We start from the raw sequence: 22,087 nt of genomic DNA on the forward strand, positions 1-22,087 counted from the left end.
AAAGTTCACCTTGGTTCACCTGAATCGCGGTCGAGGCTGCCGCCATCTGGCGTGCGATCGCCGAGGGAAGGGTGGGGGCTGTTGCGCGCATGACCAATCGGACGCGTCCGCTTTCTCCTATCCTCGTCTGCCCCGTCGGCTGGCCTCTACGCACGTAGTAGGAATACCGAATATCACTGACGTGTCCCCGTGCGAGGATCGTCTACGTACGTGCGTGCAATTCGTCGGCAGCTCGCCCCGCGCGCTTCGCTTTGCCTCGCCTCGCCTAGCGAATCGAAGAATTAGCCGGGCAATACCGCCAGTCATTGGGCTGTACTGCGAGCGAACGTGACATCCCGTGTGCGTGTGCGACGCGTCGATCGTCCTAGAGAGGTGAAGAGGAGAGAGCCAACCACCTCCGTATCGAGGCCCCTGTTAAGCGAAGCAGCAAAATCATGGCATCGTCAACGATCCCGAATCTGAACGCCTTCTTTAACTCGTTCAGTACTACGCTGTGAGTATCGCCCCCGCAATCGAAAGATTGACGGATGCACCAATTTAATTGGAAACGCGAGGATATGTTTATCCGAGATTCTCTCTTCCTCTTTCTCTCTCTTTCTCTCTCTCTCTCTCTCTCTCTCTCTCTCTCTCTCTCTCTCTCTCGCTCTCTGTCTCTCTCTCGCTCTCGCTCTCGCTCGCGCGCGCGCGTCCGCGAAACCGTCGGTCTCGTGACGCAATTTTCACGATGACGGGACGATTCGTTTCTTCGTTGCCTCTTCGTGTCCTCATTAAAAAAAAAAAAAAAAAAGAGGGGAAGCGATGTTCATCGTAATAATTTCGCGATAGCAATCGCCATATCGTTATGCATTCCCGCGACCTTCGGTTCCGATGCGGAAGGTGCTTTGGAAAAATTTGCAAGAGCCACGACCGACGTCGTAGATAACGCGCGGCGCGGCGTAGTTGCGTCGCGCATTGTACATCGTCCATCTATGTAGCTGGTAGTGAAAGCGAAGGACTGACACCGAAAGAAAGCTCTCTTTCTCATCGATGACAACATTTTTTCGAGAATAAAATGGAAACCGATCTCTCTCGAATCTTCCTTTCCCCTCCCCATTTCCTCTTCCTCTTTCCGCCTTCCAAGCGTCGTTTCACTTCGAACACCCTGTATAGGAAACTTTTTTCCCAGATCCATACGTGTTGTTTTTAACCGCGTTACGTCGCGCTTTTTGCACATGTGGAACGGCGCAGGTGACTTCGACGAAACTCCGATTAACGTGATCGACAGCGATTCACTTACCGGACGACAGCCGTGCCGTTAACTTCGTTAACGTCGACGGAACTATTGATTTTTCGTTATTTCGTTGTACGGAGATAGAAAAAAAAAGGATTTGGGAGAGGACGAATTGAAAGTTCAGTAATAATAAAGCCGTGAAATCCGATTAAACGTTTTAATAATATCGCCCAATATTTAATTTGTATTAATATTAAATAATCGAGTATTAAACGATTACTAAATATCATGTTAACTAAATATTTAATTAGTGAAACTATTTTATTAAAGCTTGGTAGTTAAATTTTATTTTTATTACCAAACTCTTTTCTTTGTTTCTACCACGAAAGAATTCGAAAAAAATGGAATTTGAAAGACAAAAAATTCTAAGAAAAAGATATGAAGTTAGTTAAATCGAGATTAAAGTTAATCTACATTGATAGAAGTGGGTATAAATTGGAAAGGGGAGGGACGGAAGATGAAAGAATTTCGAGAAGAGAACTTTCTGCGGACGAGAGGAAAAACGTATGCGCCCTGGAAAAGGAGAAAAGATGCTGCAATTAAGAATGTTTCCAAAACGGTACCCAATTGAATCGGTCCCTCACACCTCGTTTCATTGACTTTGTTTCGTAAACTTGCGACGAAATTGATAACGTGACCGCGATACTCCCGTCATTCGTTCAGGCTGACTTTGATTAAACTCCGATTATTTTAATCACCGATCGATTCATCAAGCGATATCTGTTGGCGCCTCTTAACATGGATAGAACAACAAAGAGTTTGGTAATGTAATAAGAATCTTTTTTTATTGATTCGTTTAACGTAACGTAAAAAAAAGATTAAATTAGGGACAACAAATCGTGCGGTTGGAAATTTTCGTTTTGGGCGACTCTGCCGATTGATTGGATCGAAGTCATCCTCTAAAATGTCATTAACGACTGAATGAGGTGACACCGCGACTGCATAGAATTTTTTTTACAGTCAAGCACGTTGGAACTGCATTGCAGATATAAATAGGCCTCCCACGAGTGAGGCCTTGGATCAACTTTCCAGGCGAGATGAAAAAAAAAGGCGTCTTAAAATCATGAACCGCTTCTCCTGTTTAACTTAACTGCGCGTCCAACAAAGCTGTTCATAACCAGGACTGAATGTACAAAGATGATCGCGAGAGCAGAGGAGGAAAGTTATGCATGCTATTTATATATTACGTTTATGAGGATAGATAGTCGGCGAAAGATCTGTCTTAGAGTCTCGATGATAAGTTCGATCGAAATATGAAACCTCCGGCTTATATACGAAATTTGATCTTTAAGATTAAGTGTAGAGGATGCACTGGCCTTCCTTTCTGCGATTGACGCGAGCTAGAATCCCTACTGCAATATTAGAGTTTCTTCACGACGACATAAATAATCGATATTGCGAGACGAGAGAATCTTGGAAAACAAATTGAGGACGCCAATGGAGCAGTGACACAACTGGCAACAATAAAAGTTTACAGAAATACTTTTTTTTTTGCGCAGAAATTCGCCAGTCAAGCAACACTTGAAGAATGTTTACGGCTGCCTGTCCCTGTCCACCGTGTCGGCAGCCGCTGGAGCTTACGTGCACATGTACACGCAGCTCCTGCAGGCTAATCTGCTGACGACCATCGGCACCATGGGCCTCCTCATCGCGCTGATGTCCACACCTTACGATGGCAAGAATCAGAAGCTACGTCTCGGCTACCTCCTGGGATTCACATTTCTGTCCGGTCTCGGTTTGGGGCCTCTGCTCGAATTGGTGGTCAGCATAGATCCGAGTATCGTGATGACAGCGCTAGTCGGTGAGCCAATTGTTTATTGATCTACCTTGTATATTTCGTCAATTCGTTTTTGCTATACACTGACCGAGATCGATGGTAAAAAATGTTTAAACATGCAAGAAATCTTTGTGGAAGTAGTATTGAAATAAAGATGTAATTTAACGTTGATACGAGCGATGAAATGTTTACAGGTACGACGGTCATCTTTGTTTCCTTCAGCCTTTCCGCGCTCTTGGCTCCACGTGGCCGTTGGCTGTACCTCGGCGGCATTTTGATGAGCATGCTGAACATCATGCTTATATCCTCCTTCGTTAATCTATTCTTGCGCTCATTCTTCATCATGCAGGCGCACTTGTATCTGGGATTCTTTTTAATGTGCGGCTTCGTTATTTACGACACGCAACTGATCATCGAGAAGTATCACATGGGCAGCAGGGATTTTATCATGCACTCCTTGGACTTATTCATCGACTTTGTGAGCGTTTTCCGACACCTCCTTGTGATACTTACACAAAAGGTAACTTATTCCGACGAATTAACGATCTTTTTGCAGAGATGATGCTACCGTATTTTCGCTGGTTCAAAAGGAATTTGGTTAAACAGATTATCTTAGATTGGCAATTAATTATTTATGATGTAACATATTTTCATCAGTTTAAAATAACTCGAATAGAAACGGATAACGCGAATTAGAAAAATCGATAACAGCTACGTTATCAGGGTGTGTTTTTTACGGACTCGGTTTATGTTGGCACTAAGTAGATTAAAAAGATCGATCAGTTAGCACTAAAGTAAAAGTCATAATATAGAATAATAATAACGAAGATATCTCGGGCGTCATCACGGGAAAAAAGTACTCGAGTAAAAAAAAATTTTGTTTTATCCATAACAGAATCGTATCTCTGTATTTTTTTGAAGAAATTTAGATTGCATATTTTATTATGAATAAAAAAATCTTATAGAGATAAACTACTTTGCTACATTTTTAGTTAGAGATACGTATCAATAGAATATTTTTTTGAAAATTTTTGCAAAATTTTCATATTGTTTTTTCTCTGATTTCAGGAATTGTCCAAGGACTCGCGCAAGCGTAAAGATTGAGCGAAGAAAAAAAACAAGACGGGTGAATGGCGGTGCATTCAAGTAAATCCATAAAACTAGAGGTCTTCATGTAATCTATCCATACCTAGGTATCTCTGTGTACATATACATACCGGAAAAATTATATAAATATTACTGATATACACCACGTCATACGTATGCATAACATCTCTTTAGCGAACGCGATTACGAGACTATATATTTACTATATTGAAAAAAAAGAGGAAAATATTAAATACAGTTCGTTTACTACAAAAGAATGTCGGCTTCTCTCTTACGTCCGATTACATAGACGAAGACATGCCGTAATTTATTTTCGTCATGTTTCTTAGTTATGATTCTCCATCAAATTTGTATACATATATATATATATATATACACATATATATATATTATAAATTAGCTGTGTATTATATTTTCAACTTTCAATAAATGAATTTTCCCAATTTTTCTTTTTTTATTTTGCATGAACTTCAAATAGGATAGCGGGTAATTAAATGAGTCGATCGATTCGATCGTACATTCATACACTCAAGGTTTACCGGTTGTTGTCTATTTAGATATTTGAATTTTACGAACATAACATATATAAGTGACGTATACAAGCGAATATAAAAAAAGTACGCGAAAAGAAAGACAGTAAGAAATATATGTCACATGTATAGAGTAAAGAGTGAACGTTTTCCACTCTGCAAAATGTACAAGCGCTGAAACAGTGTACAATATGTGTACAAGTTGTCTGTAATGACGACGGCTCGATCATCGATATTTCTTAAGGAATATGACATTAATATGGTCGCTGGCGATCCCTGTCTCTGTCGCCCCGACTGAAACAAAGTGCAGAAATTGACGCGTTAATCGTTAATCGATATTTATATACCTACGTAAAAATACTCGTCGTTCAGTGTTAACTTTTTGTGCCTTCGACATATGCAACAAAAGAAAAGTTTACGAGGAGTTAAAGATCATGCAAGAAATATGAAGAGTAACTTACCCGCCACCCCTCATAGGACCACCTCGTCCTCCTCCGCGGCCACCCCGGTCACCACCGCGGAAACCGCCGCCGCCTCTACCACCTCTGTCACCTCCACGTCCGCCTCGATCGTTCCTGAAACCTCCTCGGCTACCGCGATCGCCACCTCGGCCACCACCCCCTCTGCCGCCACCACCGCCGCCGCCGCCGCCGCTGTAACCACCACCGAGGCCTTCCGGCTTCGCGCTCTTGCAGAGATTGCACTGATCCCGCCATGCGAAATTTGTGTTACCGCAATCGGGATTGGGACACCTGTTTCAAAAATGTATACATTCAATAAGTGTTTAATTTTAAGATATTAAAATTTAATATATTTGATAAAATTTAATAATTTATTAATTTTCTTGCAAGACAGAACATGTCGTGTACCTCCAGTCACCCCCACGGCCGCCACTATCACGACGATCGTCGCCACCACCTCCGCGATGGTGATCATCGCGATCGCTGCCTCCGCCACGACCGCCGAAATTACCACCTCGGCCTCGACCACCGCCGCCGCGACCGCCGCCCATGCGACTACCCTGCCAGTTGCTCTTGTGCTGGGCTATTTGCACCTTTATTGTGCTACCCTTGAAGTCCTTACCGTCGAACCAACTGATGGCTGAGCGCGCGGCGTTCTGATCGTCATATGTGACTGTCGCCTCGCCCTTTGGTTTTCCCGTGTTCTTATCTTTATACATCCAAATTTTTGGCTTACCCGTGCGTTTGTCTTGCTGAAAATATTATTAAGTGCGATTTAATTTCTCATTATTGATTTTTTTTCGTATTTTAATTTCAAACTCGGTCTTTTGTTTGAGATAACTTTTGTCAAAGATTAGATTAGATTAGAGTTCAAAACATGTAGATACGGAAGAATACACTTACTTTAATAACGCCAATCGCTCCGAAGTGCTGACAAATCTCTTCCTCGGAGATCGATGGATCCATACCAGATACAAAAATAGTATCCTCTTGTGTGACCATTCCTTCACCGCCACCGCTGCTACGGTCACCGAAGCCCCCTGCAATGGACCGAAAGTCATGATTCATCGTACAGAACCGTCTAGGAGTAAAAAAAAATATCCGCGTATCTATCGACCCTGCAGCTACTACTTTTACTTTGTTCTAATCTAAAGGTATAGGGAAAGTGTTTCAGACTGTGTTATATTTCTCTATATATTTTTTGACTTGTTTTGATTGCACAGAAGTTTGGAAACACTGTCCATATATCTTTTTCGCAAATGTATTTTTTAGTAAAATATTATGGAATCATATACTCAAAATTATTTTATATTCTTCCCGATAGACACAACGACAGAGGTCTTAGTAAGGAATTACGGCCGTTTTCGAGATGTTAGTTACCACACTTTTCTAATAATTTCTACGATTCTCGATTACACGACTTCCTGCAATTTTTTTTTTTTTTAACACGAGCAGAGACGGAAAATGGATGACTGTTCTTTTTTTTTTATTCATTTGGGTAATGTTTCATTCAGAGTTCGAAAGTCTACAAGTAAATCAATACCAGCGAGAGCAAGAGAGTATGATTTTCTTTCTCTCTTGTATTACAGAATATTACTTAAAGTGTACTTTTTAAAATAACTACCACGTATTTACATGTCTACATGTATTTTCGTAACGTTATCACCCAGCATATTTAGCATAATCACTGCTACTCATGCCTGTCTTTTTTTACTCCTTTTATTCACGTCTTAAAAGAAAAACGCACAATTATATTCAACTTATAACAACAATTTCTCGCTTAAATACCCATTTTTCTTCATAGAATTTGAAGTTTTCCTATTACTTCGAATGACGTTACGCACTATACATCGTAATCTCCTTCGTATCGTGTTCTTTATAATAAAACGTAATGCATTAGTAACTAATATTTTCTCATTAATACCTAACGATATACATATATAGAACACAGGGTTGCAGCTGAACATACAAAAGGGCTGCAACATTATTTCTTACCCTTGACATTTTATAATCACAGATCGGTAAGTAGAACTCACCAGCTGCCTTTTATTTACTCTTCTCGCGTTTGTACATAATTTTATATGCACATTTGAAAATATATATACATCGACCACACCAAAAATCAATCACGACCATCGTATCGTTGCAACTATTGTTCTTACTATTGTTCACCACGTCTCGCAAGATGAACGTAATGTCCACACTCGCAATACCTCTCGCAATATTTTTCTGTACCTTTTTTTAAAGGAACCTTTCAACCTTTTAACAAACCTTTCCCACTGAACGACATCATCGAGGACATGCACAGTGTGGAAATTTGTTGGATAACGATAATCTTATGGAACGTACAAGATATATAATTTTGGAAGGCGCACGGGGATATCCTACTTTTATAAAAGAAAAAAAGAAAGTCTTGTTCTTTTAACGATAACACAGCAAAACGACATCCGTGCGTCAGATTGTTCGGGATAAAAAAAAGCAATTGGTGATCGCATAAAGTGCATTGGTCTTTTTTACAGACAGAACGCGAACGGGTTTTTTTTTTCTTTCCGTATCATTCTTCTCCGTTCTTGCTTTCGAATGTCACGAACATCACGTCATGGTGAATTGCCATTGAGAGATTTCGCACCGCCATTTATTTGAACTATATTACCCCCTAGCAATGTTGCATAGCAGCCCTTTCATATAATACCGAGTAACCGAGATATTTTAAAATTGTAAATAGTAGAGTGAAAGCTAGAATATTTAGCACCAGACCAGTACAAACAAAGTCTGGTGCATTTACCTTTGTTATAACCACCACGGCCACCGCCACTGCTAAAACACAGAAGCAGATATACCAATGAGTTGACTCATGTGGACAGACTGATCGATCGATCGATGGCGCATGGCGAATCGTATGTATGCCGCTCGCCACCTTTTCTTCTTGACTGATGTACCTATTTGTCTAAATGTCTCTGTACAGTCATATACCACATCATATGATTTACACATTAGAAACCGTAGTTCCGTCCCACCGTTAAATCACGTCCGTCACGTCTTGTTTATAGCATGCAGAGATTAAGAGTTTTATATAAAATGTGAGAAACAACGACAAAACAATTAATTGAAAAAACCAGATCAGAATGTTTTTTTTTCTTTTGATCGATTCGATGTAACACGAGAAAGTCTTGAGAGAAAGACAAGTTTCGATAAAAGCATGCCTAGATTTTAGCTTGGACACGTATATACACACACATATATATATATGTATATAAAATATATTTCATCATTTTTCAAACTAAAAAGAAGTAAGAGATTACTTGCGTTGATTATTGAATTTTTTTTACTAGAAAGAAATATCGTTAAGCATCTTCGGCTGCAACTCGTTGACTCTGTTGCAGTTTTGGGATATGAAAACTTGTAAATGCACAACATAATCGACGATACGTTGCCTTTCATTTTCACATTCGTAATAAAAAACAAAAATATCTTTCGGAAAATACCTGTTTAAGTAATACCAATACTAAAAAGCGACGATACGCACAGTAAAGCCATGTATCGCAAAATGACATATACGTAATAATGATACAATAAACATCACAGTTTCACCCTTCTCTCGAAAAAAATGTTTTTTTTTTTAAATAAGATGGTCAGATAAAGTAATATCTGTAATCTCTTACAATAGACTTTAAGTATCTTAGTCGCCTGATCGTATATGATACACCTAATGGAGATATAATAATAACAATAACAACAACAATAATAATAATAATAATAATAATAATAATAATAATAATAATAATAATGATAATAATAATAATAGTAATACAACAGTGGCCCCAGTGGCGACATCAATCGCTTATCGACTTAAGACCTTTGCATTTAGCTGCCACACAATACGTCGTGTGCATGATGTATGAATGTATGTATGTATGTATGTATGTATGTGATGCACGTATGTGTACATGTGCATGTGTTATAAATGTATTTGTTATATGTTTGCCAATACTCCAGAAGCAGCGAATAGTGTCGACATTACAGCCGTTTTACGTCAATTGTCATATGTACTTTTTTTTACCTCTTTTTACCTCAGTTATATCTGTCTGTTAAACCTGTAGGCATACTACAAATATATTAACGCCCGGTCGGGCATATAAAACCGATTCGTAATGATGATGATGATTGAACAAGAGTTTTTTTCCATTTACTGGCGTTAAAAACATCATTGCATACCTTTTTTCTGATTTTGCTTCGGCAAAGAATGCACTTATTCTGAATGTAGGGTGGCTGTTGATTTTAACACGCCGGAGCCCGTTGCTCCGGTCAATCGCTTCATTGTGCATATTTTAAAAGTTCAAAAAAATAAACTTACTTGTAACCACCGCCGGAGCGATCTCCGTAACTGCCGCGGTCCCCGTATCTACCGCCTCCACCGCCACTGCCTTGGCCTAAAACACACACATAATAAGTATAATCTTTAATAAAAAGAAAAATAAATAAGAGTGGTGATCGCTATTTAAGATAGTTGTAGAATAGAAAACAAGTTTCCGGAAGTAATTAACAAATTATACAGGATGAATCCTTAAAGGTGATTACAGAAACTTACAGGTCATTTTGATGAAAAAAACAATTGTTTTCTTTACATAAACAAGCATTCATACTTTGCTTAGTTTCAGAATCTATAACCTTTAGTAATTCTTCTTGTAAAAGCAATGGTGTCAGATTTTTTAAAATGTAGCATATATAATAAATTATTATTAATAAAAATTAATGTAGCCTAAATCAATACTATTTCTAAAAAATAGTATAGATCTTTTGACTTTTCTCCTCCCAAAAATTCAATTTTTTGTTCTTCCAAGTCTCCTAAATAACAAAATCTAAATTTAGGGAAAAATTCTGACTTAGAAGAGACAATCCAATGTCTAATAAGGAAAAAGGATGAAAAGGAGTAAGATGCAGAAGTCCGAGAAGAGGCTCTAATGACAGAGAAAGGGTACAAGGAAGATATTAACCTCCGCCGTAAGAACCAGAGTTGCGATTATATCCTCCACCGCCACCTCCGCTGTTTCCATAGCTCCCACCATAGTTATTGCTACTGTCTCCACTGCCGCCGCCTCCACCATAGCTGCTTTGGCTGCCGTAGCCACCCTGACTCTGTGACTGATTGTAGTCTTGACCACTGCTAGAATTGTAGTTGTAGCTTCCGTAGTTGGTGCCAGTGCTCGGAGGCGGCTGACTGTACTGATTGTAGTTACTTCCACCAGTCGATGGCGGTGGATACGACGTATCCTGACCAGCTGTGGGAGGTGGCTGGCTGTACTGATTATACCCTTGCTGCTGGTAATTGGAATACTCTGCAAGATCAAACGCAGATATTTACCAATCAGCGTTTCAAGATCTCCTAATATACCTGTTTGACCTATTGTTGTTGAAATAATCATTACTTATAAAGATTACTTATAAAGAATATTAAATAATGCCCTGAAAATGTCCTATCGACGAAGACTATTCTATTCTTATTGTAAGGAAGATAATGTTACAAACATATCTTGAAAAAATAATGTCAAAATGCTCTTAGGGTCTTTTACAACAACGTAAACGCTTTTGTAACGCACAGTTGTCTGTGTTCAATACAGATTAGCTTTAACCTTTTCATTTTTTCTACTTTTAATAATAAAACCCGAAAAGTTACTCATATTGGAACGGACATATAGTTGCGCTTTGCAATACAGCTACAATTACAAAAAAAAACGATATTTCTCGCTTGTCCTCGAGCTCGGAAAGATCCAGCCGCGAAATTTTCTCAGCATTGAAAATTTCACGCCCGCGTTGCTCGGAGCGGCTCGACGCCTCCGACGAGCGCCATTTTCATTTTTCGTTTGTGATCGACGTTAATCACGATGCTAATCGCCTATCCTCTTTGGCTCCGCTCTGCGAGGCGGCATATTGAAATGTTATCTCTCGGGCTCGTTACCGTCGGAGGAGACGTTTCATACCGTAAATACTCGTGTATACGCTCCTTCTGGATACTTACGATTATCCGTCATCGTGTCGCTCCTTCGAACGAACGTTGAGGAAAAACCGTCGACGAGACGAAAAGATTAATCCGCACTCGAGCAAGCTCACGTTCGGCGAACGAATCTGGATTACGTTCTTCCTTCTTCGCGTCTTCCTCTTCCTTCCTCGTGTCCCTCGCGGGACAACTCGTCTCGGAGCGTTCAGTCGCGAGGAAATCCGACCGAAACGGCGAAACGAAGCGACACGATTGCCTTGCACCGACGGAAGTGGAAGCGCGGACGGCCGGAAGTCCTAAGCGGCGTCTTCGCCATTTCGGAGTTTTTCATTGTCCAATGGCAGACGTCGTTCCACGAGGGAGTTTATCGCTAGTGGTAGGAAAACACTTACCATTGGCTGTCGCGCGTCGCGCTGATTTACCATGCGTTCAAAAACTCATCCGTCAGAGTTGCCAGTTGTGACACCCAATGGTTGTCAAGCTTTAGCTAGAAACTAGGCGCTTATTGGGTATCGCAAAGTGCATAAGAAACTCAACCAATCGAATTTCTTATGCATTTAAATATGGCCGCATCTGGCATCTGCGCAGAACTGTACAAAATTCGGTCTCGAACAGCACACCTTACGTCCTTCCACCATGTGTAGTGCAGTGTAGTGTAGAACGGGCTATATGCATCGCCGCCGCTTGAAAGCGTCAGTGAACGAAAGAATTGATAATTTGTTTATACGTGTAATGGACATATAACATTTTATGATAAAAAGCGAACAAAAGCGTTAAGTTCGCATTAGCAATTTCTATTCCTTCGTTAGTGAATTTATTATAAAATTGTTACATATTTTTTTATTAAAGAAATATTCTGCAAAGGTTAGAATAACTATTAGCTATATGTAATGTAAATTGTAATATTCTGTTTATCCATAAAAACATTTTTATTAATAAATTATTAGAGATAATTATTTAATGTATATGAAATAATTAATCCTTATAGCTCGTTAATTATGGATATTTGTGTTTGATTAATTTATAGTAGTTTCTGAAATTTTATGAAATTGTAGGTAATCATGGTATATTTATTCTAAAAATTTAAATGTTTATGGATTAAAAAAAATTTTTGAACCACTTTAAGTGGATGAATAAATGATTAGATGCAAAATTCTCATGATTGGGCCAATAAAGTATCTTCTGTTATATTGTACTATAATAATTAAAAGTTTTTCTTTTATTTACAGGCGATGTTATCAACCTCATTTTGACAAGATATTTTACCTATTTTCTTCAAATTGTCAAACGTTCTAATGTAGCAGAAATTTTATAAATTGTTCTAACATTATCAATGGAGACCAAAGTGACTAGTAAAACCAGCAGCTTGAAAGCTCTGCTGCTACGAGCTTGGCGAGAACGCTGGACTGATTTGCAATGGGGTATTAATATCAAAACGGTAAGGATCTGGATGTTTCATGTTTGAAGATTGATATGTTTTCTTTACCATTTTAAACATTGTCTAAAATTGAGATGAATTTTTAGATTCTACCCAGAGGTGTAAGTGGCGATGTATATAACTTAGCAGATTGTATATTACAACAAGCGTTAGTGGGGCCAGGACCTAATCAATTAGTATTGTCGTATCTGAAGCACTCATTAAGCTCCCAGGTTTGTTTATTACATATTCTAGGAAATATCTTAATTGTTTGTATATGGAATATTCAACAAGAGATAAGAGAAAATTAAGGAATGATTTTAGATCTCTTCATTAAAATTTTGTTATTTTTAATTTTATAATTCTAAATTGAATATTTAAATATTCAAAGATAAATGTTTGAAGCATATGAATATTATACAATTATAATTAAGAAAACAAAGCTTTAATTGCAACTTTATTTTCGATTTTCATCTAAAATAATTTTTCTTTTACTTGTTACAATCTTATATACTGTAAAATTTGTGAACAATTTACATTTCATTTTGCAGTTGGTGTCGTATGCGGCGGTTTTGCAGCGAATAAGCAAATACGATGCTTTCCATAAGCCCCATTGTATCGTAAGTTTGTTGGAGTTCCTAGAGTCCATACAAGTTGGTATCACGTGTCGTGGTAAACCGGAGGAGGATCTTCTGGCGGCAGCAGTTTTATCTATCGTACATTGGCTTCTGCAGTGTTACTTGCATACTTTGACGAAAGCGCCTCAAAGCAATCCTCTATCGCCACAGCCGAGCGAGCTCATAGACAAACCTGCTAGTATTTTGCAGCAGATGCTGAATTCAGACTTTCTATGTGCTATGATGTATCTAGCTAAATATGACGACAAAGGTACGCTGTGACTTTAATGCTTTTAAAAGTCTTACATTAATAATACTTTAGAAATCGTTCTCGGAAAGAATTGATTAATCGCAATTAAACAATGCAGTTGATTGAAGATGCGATTGAAGAATTTTTTCTACATCCGAGATCTAGGATCCAACATCTTGAGACAATTTCTAGTATCATGATTTAAAATTTATGAAAGATTATTTAATTTGTATTTATTTATACATTTTTTAGATCTATACATAGAAGTTGTAAAGAAATGTCAAGAGATCGAGACATTACTGAAGACGAGCACCCAAAAGTCCGTAGTACCAATAGAGGATTCTCTGAAAAAGTTATGTAATTTGGAGATCGAGAATCTTTGTCCCGAGAAGACGAAAATGGAGTCCATCACTCACTGCCTACAACCGCTCTTTGCTGTTCAAGTATTACTGAATCCCAGCACCGAGACAACTGTGTTTGTCAATCAGATGCTGATGGTGCAGAGATTAAAGAGCTATACAAACGCGCGACTCTACTCCGAGATCATTCGCGCTTGTCTGATGTGCCTGCACAATGTAACAGGAACATTCAAGGAGTCGCAATGGGGTGCCTTCACGTTTCTAAAGGTGCCTCACATACTGAAGGAGTTACATGTGGCAAATCTAAATGGTTAGTAGACGTTCTCGCTTAAAGTTCTCTGAAAAAAACAAACTTAGTTTCACACATCTTTGCATCTTATGCTATTAGGTGATGATAAAGTCGAATACTCGCAAGATATCCTGGATGCGTTCGATTTGTTGCTTCAATTCACGCCTCTGCTAGACATAATGGACGCCACATGCTCGTGTAATTACGTGGAATGTTTGCTAAATGAATTCCAGAAGGTAAACCTTGTAACGGAGAAGCAAGCAAAGCAAATAAGCTCTAAAAGGTACACTCGTGAAAACCGAATTATTTTTAGCAAAAATTGGATGAATGGTCGAATTTTATTTGCGATTATCACGTGATTGTTGCAGGGAGGGAGTGACGTCGACGTCGTCGATTCCGAAGGTAATTGTACGCGCGGGACAGACGTTAAATGGGATCTTGAGGACGCTGAATGCTGATTATGCGAAAATCCAGGAGGGCTTGCTGAGCGTGCTGTATCAGGTCTTGACGGGGAAGAGCTTCGAATTGATGCTGGCCGTGGCGACCGTGGAGGGAGAATTGAAGACCTTCGTCACGAAACTCATCAAATTTAATGAATGCAGCAAACAAATCAACGAGTCCGTACCTGACAAGACAGCGGCGACAAGAGCAATGTTGTTCGACGTATCGTTCCTTATGTTGTGTTCTATAGTGCAAACGTATGGCTCCGACGTAAGTCTAATGTTTTATTCTGAATTTCGCTGAGATACTCTGTAACTTTATTTTTATTACAGAAAATTTTTTTTTCTTTTCAGGTTGTCTTGGAGGAAGGCGGAGATTCATTTTTTGAGCAATGGGTACGCGAATGCATGCCGGAACGAAACAAGTTAAAATCGCCACAGAGAATGCTGCAGAACGTTGATCCGGCGAGAGTGGACGCTCTGTTAGCGCAGATTAACTCGCCGGATCCTGACTTCAAATCGAGCAACCTGAAATGGCACGTCGCATGCCAGTCGGCGATGGGCGCGGTGAAGGAGCTGCTCTTCGCGTGGGAGAGCGGGGTGCTGGGCGCCGGTGACGTCAAGAGAGCTCTGGATGGTTTGCGGGCGACAGCTTCCTGTCTGCCGGTCTGCGCCGCTGCTTGGTTGTGCGCATACATGAGCATCACGCACCAGGACGCTCTGTTGAAACCGATGAATATGGTCCAGCACTTTCTGACTCCACTGTCAGGCCAGGAAGTGATGAACGAGATGCAGGACAATCTTAAAGACAGCAATAAGAAGGACAATCTTAAAGATAGGTAAAAAATGTAGCAAACGTGTAAATATGATCAGTTAAGAAACATTATTAATTAAAAATTTCTTTTTTTCTAAGTAAAAATCTTGTACATTTTGGTGTTACGTAAGATTGAACTTTTTCTTTTAGATCCTGCTTAATGGTCCAGATTATTCGGAAGATGCAATACGACGTACATCCGCCTACGCAGTCAAAAACAAAAGTACTTTCGATGTCTCACAGGTACTGATGGTATTTTCTGAAAAGAAATTATCATCTTTAGGATTGTCATTTTCTTACGATTAATTTTTGCACTCACAGTATTATATCGCGGCAACCAATATTGGAACAATTAGAGTCCGTTTGGCAGAACATAAATCAACGTGGATGGATAAACATACAAGCAACGCAGTCATTAGAATCTCTGCTAAATACCGGCGGTTCCCTGTGGTTCGTCACGAATATAGTCAAGGAAGTGCTCAAGTATCGCTATCAAGAAGAACTGGATCAAGCCGTGGATCTAGCTTTCGCAATCTTTCATCTTGACATAGAGAACTGTACTCTGGATCTTATAAATCATATAATACCGCAGTATCTGCACAATTCGCTGCAGTAAGTTCATCTTATTGTTGCATCTTGATTGAATTGTTAAAGTTGCATGCAGAACGTTTGTTACATATGTAAATTTTGTTTCACATAGGAGTGAAGAGCTGGTGGAACCGCAGTCGTCCATTTTGGCAAAATTGTGTGTGTATTGCATATTATCTACTTTGGAGTACAACAACTCAAATCCTTATCGGGGTAATAACCGTAAGCGTGTGCGACGCGACCTCGATGCGGACGATTTGGACGCGCTTGGCGTATCTAATAAGCTCTTGCGGCTAAGCGAAACGGGCGAGAGTATTCCTATGTTCGGTTCACAAAGCCCGCAGGCACAGGGTTCGACTAACGGGCAGAAGTCGGTGGTGGTCTTGAGGGATCCACTTATGACAGCGTTAAGCAATCTGTTTACTATATTCTCGTTTCTGGCTGGTAGAGACGGCGAGGTGTCTCAACAAACTCATTTCATACTCCAATTCCTGCGGCTCATGGTGCAATGTGGAAAAGATAGAACTCGCATCGTGCTGCAGGGAATGCCGCAAACGCTGGTATGTTTTGGTATTTGTTAGAGTAATCGCGCAGTAGCATTTTATTTTTGCTTCTTAAAATTAAGTGTTTGAAAAAAGCATTGAATATAAATTATATAACAAATTTAATCTTCCTGAAAATTTGATTTTTTTAAGTTTATATATCTGTTTTCAGGTACCTTGTCTTCTCAAAGCATTGCCCGAATTGTTCACAACTGACATTCTGCTAAGACTATATGATATACAAACTGTGATCGGACGTAGAGCTACCGCACGAGACCTATGCATGTTGCGGAATATTAATTTAAAGCCCACGAAATAGACAATTATCGTAAAATAAAGAATGCATCTTTTCATGGATACGATAGCGAATGACAAGTATATCAATTATATATCTATATAAATGTATAAATTATATATCTATATATAAATACTCTTTAAATTTGTATACTTGTACTGCTGTATTAACAGGATACTAAAGATGATAACGTAATTGTATACTAAGCGCCTTAACTTGTATAAAAAATTACTGTATAGAACAATCTTTTAAGTCATGATTTACATGCTGATTTGTATTTCACGATTGTATTTAATACAGCGAAAATAATTGTTCAATAATTATTGAATTAATCATACTTAATAAGTACCTAATTTTATTTTTTAAAATCGTATTTGAAACAATATGCAAACAATATGTTTTGCTAAAAATAATGTTTTCGATATCTTTATTGCGAAATAACAAATATATATTTAAGTATAATGCTATAAATATATATTTGAGTATAATTTTTAAAGCATCCGAAGAAATGTAAAAATTTTTTATAAGATTTACTTTAAATATAAAATTGTATTTAAAATAGATGAATTATAAATTTATTATTTTCCTCTATCCCACAGATAAAAAAATAAATCTTCATTCATATTCTAGTTGTTAAAGTATATATAAGAATTATTTTACACTTATTCGTAAAACGTGCTAAAAAATCGTAGAATGAAATGAATTATAAATAAAGTACCTAAATTTATTCTGTATAATGTTGATTAATCTATATGTATATGTATAGCCGAAATACTTTATTTATAATTTCTTATTTTGTTAATTTAAAAGTCACAGTATCAGTGTTATAAAAACGTTATGTGTAGGTAAGAAAATCAAATACATGTGATGCAATAATATAATCTGTGTTCAAAGAAATGAAATTTAAAGATTTATATTTAAAAAAACTTATTGTTGCAAATAAAATATTTATATGATTATTAGGATTGTGTTATTTTCCTATAAGCTTCAATCTATATATATATAAAATTGAGAATTTATACATAAATACGTTTCTTAGCAGAAATGTGCTTCTTTTAAAAGAATCTATTTTAAAAATGTATGTATAACATGTTTCCGCCTCTTGCGAAAGCGTTTGGCTACAAAAACTATAGATGCGTACAGATGGAAGCAACAAAACATTTTTTTTTAAAGAATGTTATTATTTCATACAATGTTCTTAAATTTCAAATGTCTGCGTGTATTTATAATAAATAAGAACTTTCTGTATCAAGTGTATATTCTACTTTTTAACAAGAAAATTATTCTTAGTTTCTTAAAATCTTACATATACGCTCAGAAGGAACTCGATAATTTTGCTACATTATTGTGTTACGGCAAATAGTACATCTATGTATGATAAAAATGAGTTTTACAAGCAAATATTAAATGTACATATAAAGGGACACTACGTTCTGCTCTTTATAGATTTTAAAATTTGCAGCAATAATAGAGAATGCTATCTAACAAATATACGTAAAGTAGCGGTATTAAATATATGTATTTCTGAATATAACGTAAAGTTGTTTTTCTGAATGTGTCTTGGAAGCTGAAATAGCAATTAAAACTTATATGCATGTAAGTACACATGGACACGGCGAGTATGTGCGCGTGAAATAAAATATTATCGAACCGATAACTATCAGTAGCCGTGCACAAAATAGTATACCTGATGTAGCTAACATCCGAGACAGGCGAGAGCGATCTGCGCAGAACAACTGCCAGTTCGAACACAGCCAAATACTGGCTGCATTTCGAAATTCACTATCAGTACTGAAAATCTAATTCACGTTACGTATACTATAGATTTTCAGGCAGTGTCAAAACGCAGCCCTGCAAACACACAAGCAACGCACCGTGTACATGTGTACGCTTAATGTTTGTGCATATGGGCTTTAATTGCTTATATCTCAGCTTCTAAGACACAGAAAAACGGCTTTACGCATATTCATTAAATAGCATTTTCTATCATTGCTGAAAATTTTATAAAAATTAATGAAGAGCAGACCATAGTATCTTGTTTTAAGAGTTACATAATAGAAGTTAAGGCCACCATTTCGACCAACTCTGAAATTTAATCGCCCAGACATTTAAGCTAACGTTATTTGTCATTATAGTGTCAAAATGTAGAAATTTTATTTTTACATTAAAATAACATCAGTTTGCTTGGGCGATTGAGTTAATCATCGATTAAAGTTAATCGGAGTTAGTTGAAGTGGCCCTTAAAGAGTAGATTACATAAAATTCGCAGTTTACAATTTCGATTTCTGTACAATGTCGACTAATCTATATGTATAATGTATATTAATATATTTATATATATAAAGACAAAATAATACTTTTCTATTATTTAACTTATCTCTTGTTTTCCAAAACCATAAGTCAGTGGTAGTGGCGTCAAAAATAAAGACGTATATGTGGGCAAGAAAACCAAAAATAACGATTTCAATCCTTTAACAGTTAATACAGTTAGGTCGAATGTGTTGCATTTTTATAGCCATGGATGCCACGAGGGATCCATCCTGCAGAGATTGTCATGGCTATTGGCGGCGGCTACCAATGTGCTGACTTTACTGTCAATGCCATCAAAATTCGCCAGCGAGTTCAGTCTAGTAACGATTGCGGTGACCGCGCGGGTTACCATCGTTATCAGGAGCTCGCCTTTTGGATCGCTCGGTGCTTGCGACGTACCCTCGGTGTCCTCTTGTCGTTTGTGGTCAGCGATCACCTCGTCCCGCAAAATCGCACGGAGTATAGCGTGCAGCTGAAACGTAGGCTGAACCAAACAGCGCGCTGTGGCAATCGCGCTAGCGGTTAATGGCCCGCAAACTCCTGCGAAAGACTAATTCTGTAATTTCTGAAAAAGCTTTGTGACTGCTTGCATAGTAACGAATTTACAAAAGTATTTGTCATTCAAAAAGTTATATTCAAGCACAAAAGATATCTATGTCAAGATTTTTTATCGACAACCGAATAAATTAAAATTATGTTCTGACCTATAGTTGTGAGAAACTCGAAGATATTGGGCGTTAGGCGGAAGGGTACCGGTCTGTTCGCGTCTAACTTTCCGGAAGTATCGTCAATGTCGAATTTAAAATATGCAATGTTGATCAGACCGGAATCCTGATGCACATACATCATGTCGGGATTAAGTCGTGTAAGATGAAGCACGTATTCGGCGAAACACGTTAAAGATAGCTGCAGAGTAAACTGAAAACAGAGATAAAAAAATAAAAACATGTGTTGTAATTTTATATTTTTTGATGATTATAGATTTCTATTCTCTCTTTTAATCAATAATTTAGAAATATTCCTTTCTTTCATTTGTATTAAAGAGTACCAGTTGCATTAAAGTAAAAAAGGATATAATTTAATACTTAAAGTAAAAAAATTTCTAGACTTGATATATTCAGGTAATACAAAATTACTTAAAAATTCATTGACAAATTTATAACAATGTTTGTGCTTTAAATCAGATTTCAAAGTACCATTTTTCTAAATGTCCAGTAATCAGTGGCGCCAGGGAATGTCTTCATCGCCCAATCTTTGAGCATAGTTTTAGAGACCATTGTGGTTTGCACTTCCTTCAGAATATCCCGCAGTACTTGATGACTGGCTTGCACGCCTCGTGCTTGTACGGCGGCCAATTTCTCGTAATACTTGGCAATAGGTGCATCGTGTTCCATCCCTAGTTTGTTGCAACTCTGCTTGTAAATATCCAAGAGAGAAATCGCTGCCGGGTTGTCCTCCACGAGTCTCATCTGCGGCGAAACGGCAACGAGTCGTGGCACCGTAAAGTGCAAGAAACGTCGCGATGTTTCCTTTTGCTTGGTCAAATAGTGGTTCAACATGCGCAGCAATTGTAACAGGCGCTCCTCACGTCTGGCATCCCCTAAACCGGCATCATTGACCACTAAATATGGATAGAGACGACCGTTGTGACCGCGGATACGCAATCTTCTGGCAGCCGTGTTGTGTCGTTGAACTACTTCAACGCGTGGTACAAATCTCGCTATCTTTACGGAATAATGTGAGTGCTGAAAGGTATAAAATTTTAGAAAAGATTTACAAGCAAGTTGTACCTTTTCGGTTCAAGCTTGCATTATTTTTACTTTTAACGTTTGAATAAAAATAAAATTACAAGTATCATATATTATTATGTAATTGAAAATTTTTAATTTTTAACTATCAGAATAAACTTTTTATAATTTCAACTTCGTTTTTTATTCATATTTTAATGATGCATGGAAAAATGTCATTATGAGCGGTGTGTTTAACTAAAAGTTTTACTCTCTTACCCTAGGTATCAGGAATTCACCGGGCAGCTCAACCTCTGCAGTTTTCAAGCTAAAGTTGCTTAAGAAACGACATTTCTCCTCAATTAAAAAAGATCTGCAGAATAAAATGTGCAAATCTGTAGTTCATAAATTATAAAAAAAAAGTCATTGCGAGACAATTAAAAAATAAAATATTACTTTGGCAATTGTTTCGTTTTCTCTTCGAGAATCTTTATCCATTTCTTCAACTTGCTAATAAGATTGTGTAACAGACTAGCTCCAGGTACGGTAAAGTCAAAATCACTCGTGAATTGGCCCTTCATTTTCTGGAAAACAGGATCTTGCACAGTAGCTTGAGCTCGTCGTGCTAAGGATTCCGATGCTGCCGAGCTAAATGAACTGCTCATGTTTTGTGAGGAAGATATATTTTCTACAAATTACAAAGTGCATTTTTGAAAGAGACATCGCCTCATTTACATTCAATTCTCGTTTTATAATACAGAATGTGAATGGACTTACCGATGCCAATACCGAAGGTCGACACAAGCTTATTTACAAAATTTAATGTATGGGGAGTTATCGTAGCTTCACTAACTGCACCACGATTCTCAAATGCTATTGCATAACACTTAGCAAGACCTTGTCTCAACTGCCTTAAAACTTCTTCATACCACGTCTCACGAAACCATACCATCTGAAATAGAAATTATAATATCTTATGCGAGAGATCTTAATTATTCTTAGAAGAATCTTAATATAAAAATATATGTATTCGTGTCTTAATTTTAAATTTAATTACAGAAATATTTAGGTTGTATGCATTGCATGTATATATAAATGTGAAACAGATATGTGACACATAAAGTATTTCTTAAAAAATGCTTTGACAAACCAGAGCACGTTCTCGATATCAAAAGAAGAAAAAATTCATATACATATATATAATATCAAACTAATAAATAATCTATTATTATCTTTTTTATGTACTTATAATTTTTTCTGTGTATTCTCTTTAAATAGTAATATATACATATGTACACA

General features: G+C 37.7%; 4 protein-coding genes and 1 long non-coding RNA gene across 10 annotated transcripts in view; 3 read left to right on the forward strand and 2 right to left on the reverse strand.

Annotated features, from left to right (window-relative positions):
• The first annotated feature begins 120 nt into the window (after positions 1-120).
• On the forward strand, positions 121-4,408 carry LOC105839037 (bax inhibitor 1). Its single transcript, XM_012685044.3, has 4 exons — positions 121-493; positions 2,770-3,071; positions 3,242-3,567; positions 4,116-4,408. Exons 1-4 carry the CDS (start codon positions 435-437, stop codon positions 4,149-4,151), a joined length of 723 nt encoding a protein of 240 aa, XP_012540498.1. The 5' UTR covers positions 121-434; the 3' UTR covers positions 4,152-4,408.
• On the forward strand, positions 500-2,319 carry LOC118647244. Its single transcript, XR_004964543.1, has 2 exons — positions 500-1,829; positions 2,231-2,319. It is a non-coding gene; the product is annotated as an uncharacterized LOC118647244 (long non-coding RNA).
• A 274-nt stretch (positions 4,409-4,682) lies between the features above and the next one.
• On the reverse strand, positions 4,683-11,428 carry LOC105839035 (RNA-binding protein cabeza). 2 transcript variants are annotated; one of them, XM_012685043.3, is made up of 8 exons: positions 11,162-11,428; positions 10,140-10,481; positions 9,500-9,575; positions 7,931-7,959; positions 6,049-6,185; positions 5,554-5,897; positions 5,146-5,436; positions 4,683-4,978 (listed from the first exon to the last, which is right to left on the reverse strand). In XM_012685043.3, exons 1-8 carry the CDS (start codon positions 11,172-11,174, stop codon positions 4,939-4,941), a joined length of 1,272 nt encoding a protein of 423 aa, XP_012540497.2. In that variant the 5' UTR covers positions 11,175-11,428; the 3' UTR covers positions 4,683-4,938. The 2 variants fall into 2 exon arrangements, with proteins under 2 accessions (XP_012540497.2, XP_012540496.2); XM_012685042.3 differs by having other exon boundaries at positions 7,931-7,962; positions 11,162-11,427.
• Positions 11,429-11,781: 353 nt separating this feature from the next.
• On the forward strand, positions 11,782-17,071 carry LOC105839052 (mediator of RNA polymerase II transcription subunit 24). Of its 2 annotated transcripts, XM_012685070.3 has the most exons (12): positions 11,782-12,004; positions 12,370-12,578; positions 12,665-12,790; positions 13,109-13,445; positions 13,677-14,093; positions 14,172-14,355; positions 14,441-14,783; positions 14,867-15,351; positions 15,477-15,569; positions 15,648-15,938; positions 16,027-16,474; positions 16,629-16,775. In XM_012685070.3, exons 2-12 carry the CDS (start codon positions 12,474-12,476, stop codon positions 16,773-16,775), a joined length of 2,976 nt encoding a protein of 991 aa, XP_012540524.1. In that variant the 5' UTR covers positions 11,782-12,004; positions 12,370-12,473. The 2 variants fall into 2 exon arrangements, with proteins under 2 accessions (XP_012540524.1, XP_012540526.1); XM_012685072.3 differs by lacking the exon at positions 11,782-12,004 and having other exon boundaries at positions 12,474-12,578; positions 16,629-17,071.
• Positions 17,072-17,911: 840 nt separating this feature from the next.
• The window catches only part of LOC105839032 (transformation/transcription domain-associated protein), a 31,732-nt gene continuing 27,556 nt past the window's right edge, over positions 17,912-22,087 (reverse strand). For all 4 annotated transcript variants that reach the window (XM_028193152.2, XM_036291732.1, XM_012685038.3 and 1 more), the window contains 6 exons: positions 21,566-21,740; positions 21,245-21,476; positions 21,068-21,161; positions 20,258-20,806; positions 19,766-19,979; positions 17,912-19,601 (listed from right to left, as the gene is read on the reverse strand). In XM_028193152.2, coding sequence (XP_028048953.1) covers positions 19,261-19,601; positions 19,766-19,979; positions 20,258-20,806; positions 21,068-21,161; positions 21,245-21,476; positions 21,566-21,740 — 1,605 coding nt within the window. In that variant the 3' untranslated portion in view covers positions 17,912-19,260. The remainder of the gene's footprint in view (positions 19,602-19,765; positions 19,980-20,257; positions 20,807-21,067; positions 21,162-21,244; positions 21,477-21,565; positions 21,741-22,087) is intronic.

The sequence above is a fragment of the Monomorium pharaonis genome, chromosome 9, assembly GCF_013373865.1.
Source record: "Monomorium pharaonis isolate MP-MQ-018 chromosome 9, ASM1337386v2, whole genome shotgun sequence".
Lineage (NCBI taxonomy): Eukaryota > Metazoa > Arthropoda > Insecta > Hymenoptera > Formicidae > Monomorium > Monomorium pharaonis.

Coding starts and splice junctions, on each gene's coding strand:
- LOC105839037 (XM_012685044.3), top strand. CDS start 435: ATGGCATCGTCAACGATCCCGAATCTGAACGCCTTCTTTAACTCGTTC. Junction 3,072..3,241: donor CGTGATGACAGCGCTAGTCG/GTGAGCCAATTG, acceptor AAATGTTTACAG/GTACGACGGTCATCTTTGTT. Junction 3,568..4,115: donor TTGTGATACTTACACAAAAG/GTAACTTATTCC, acceptor CTCTGATTTCAG/GAATTGTCCAAGGACTCGCG.
- LOC105839035 (XM_012685042.3), bottom strand. Junction 6,186..7,930: donor CCGTGGTGGTTATAACAAAG/GTAAATGCACCA, acceptor GGTCCATTGCAG/GGGGCTTCGGTGACCGTAGC. Junction 5,898..6,048: donor GAGCGATTGGCGTTATTAAA/GTAAGTGTATTC, acceptor TAATATTTTCAG/CAAGACAAACGCACGGGTAA.
- LOC105839052 (XM_012685070.3), top strand. CDS start 12,474: ATGGAGACCAAAGTGACTAGTAAAACCAGCAGCTTGAAAGCTCTGCTG. Junction 12,579..12,664: donor GGGGTATTAATATCAAAACG/GTAAGGATCTGG, acceptor ATGAATTTTTAG/ATTCTACCCAGAGGTGTAAG. Junction 14,094..14,171: donor ACATGTGGCAAATCTAAATG/GTTAGTAGACGT, acceptor TTATGCTATTAG/GTGATGATAAAGTCGAATAC.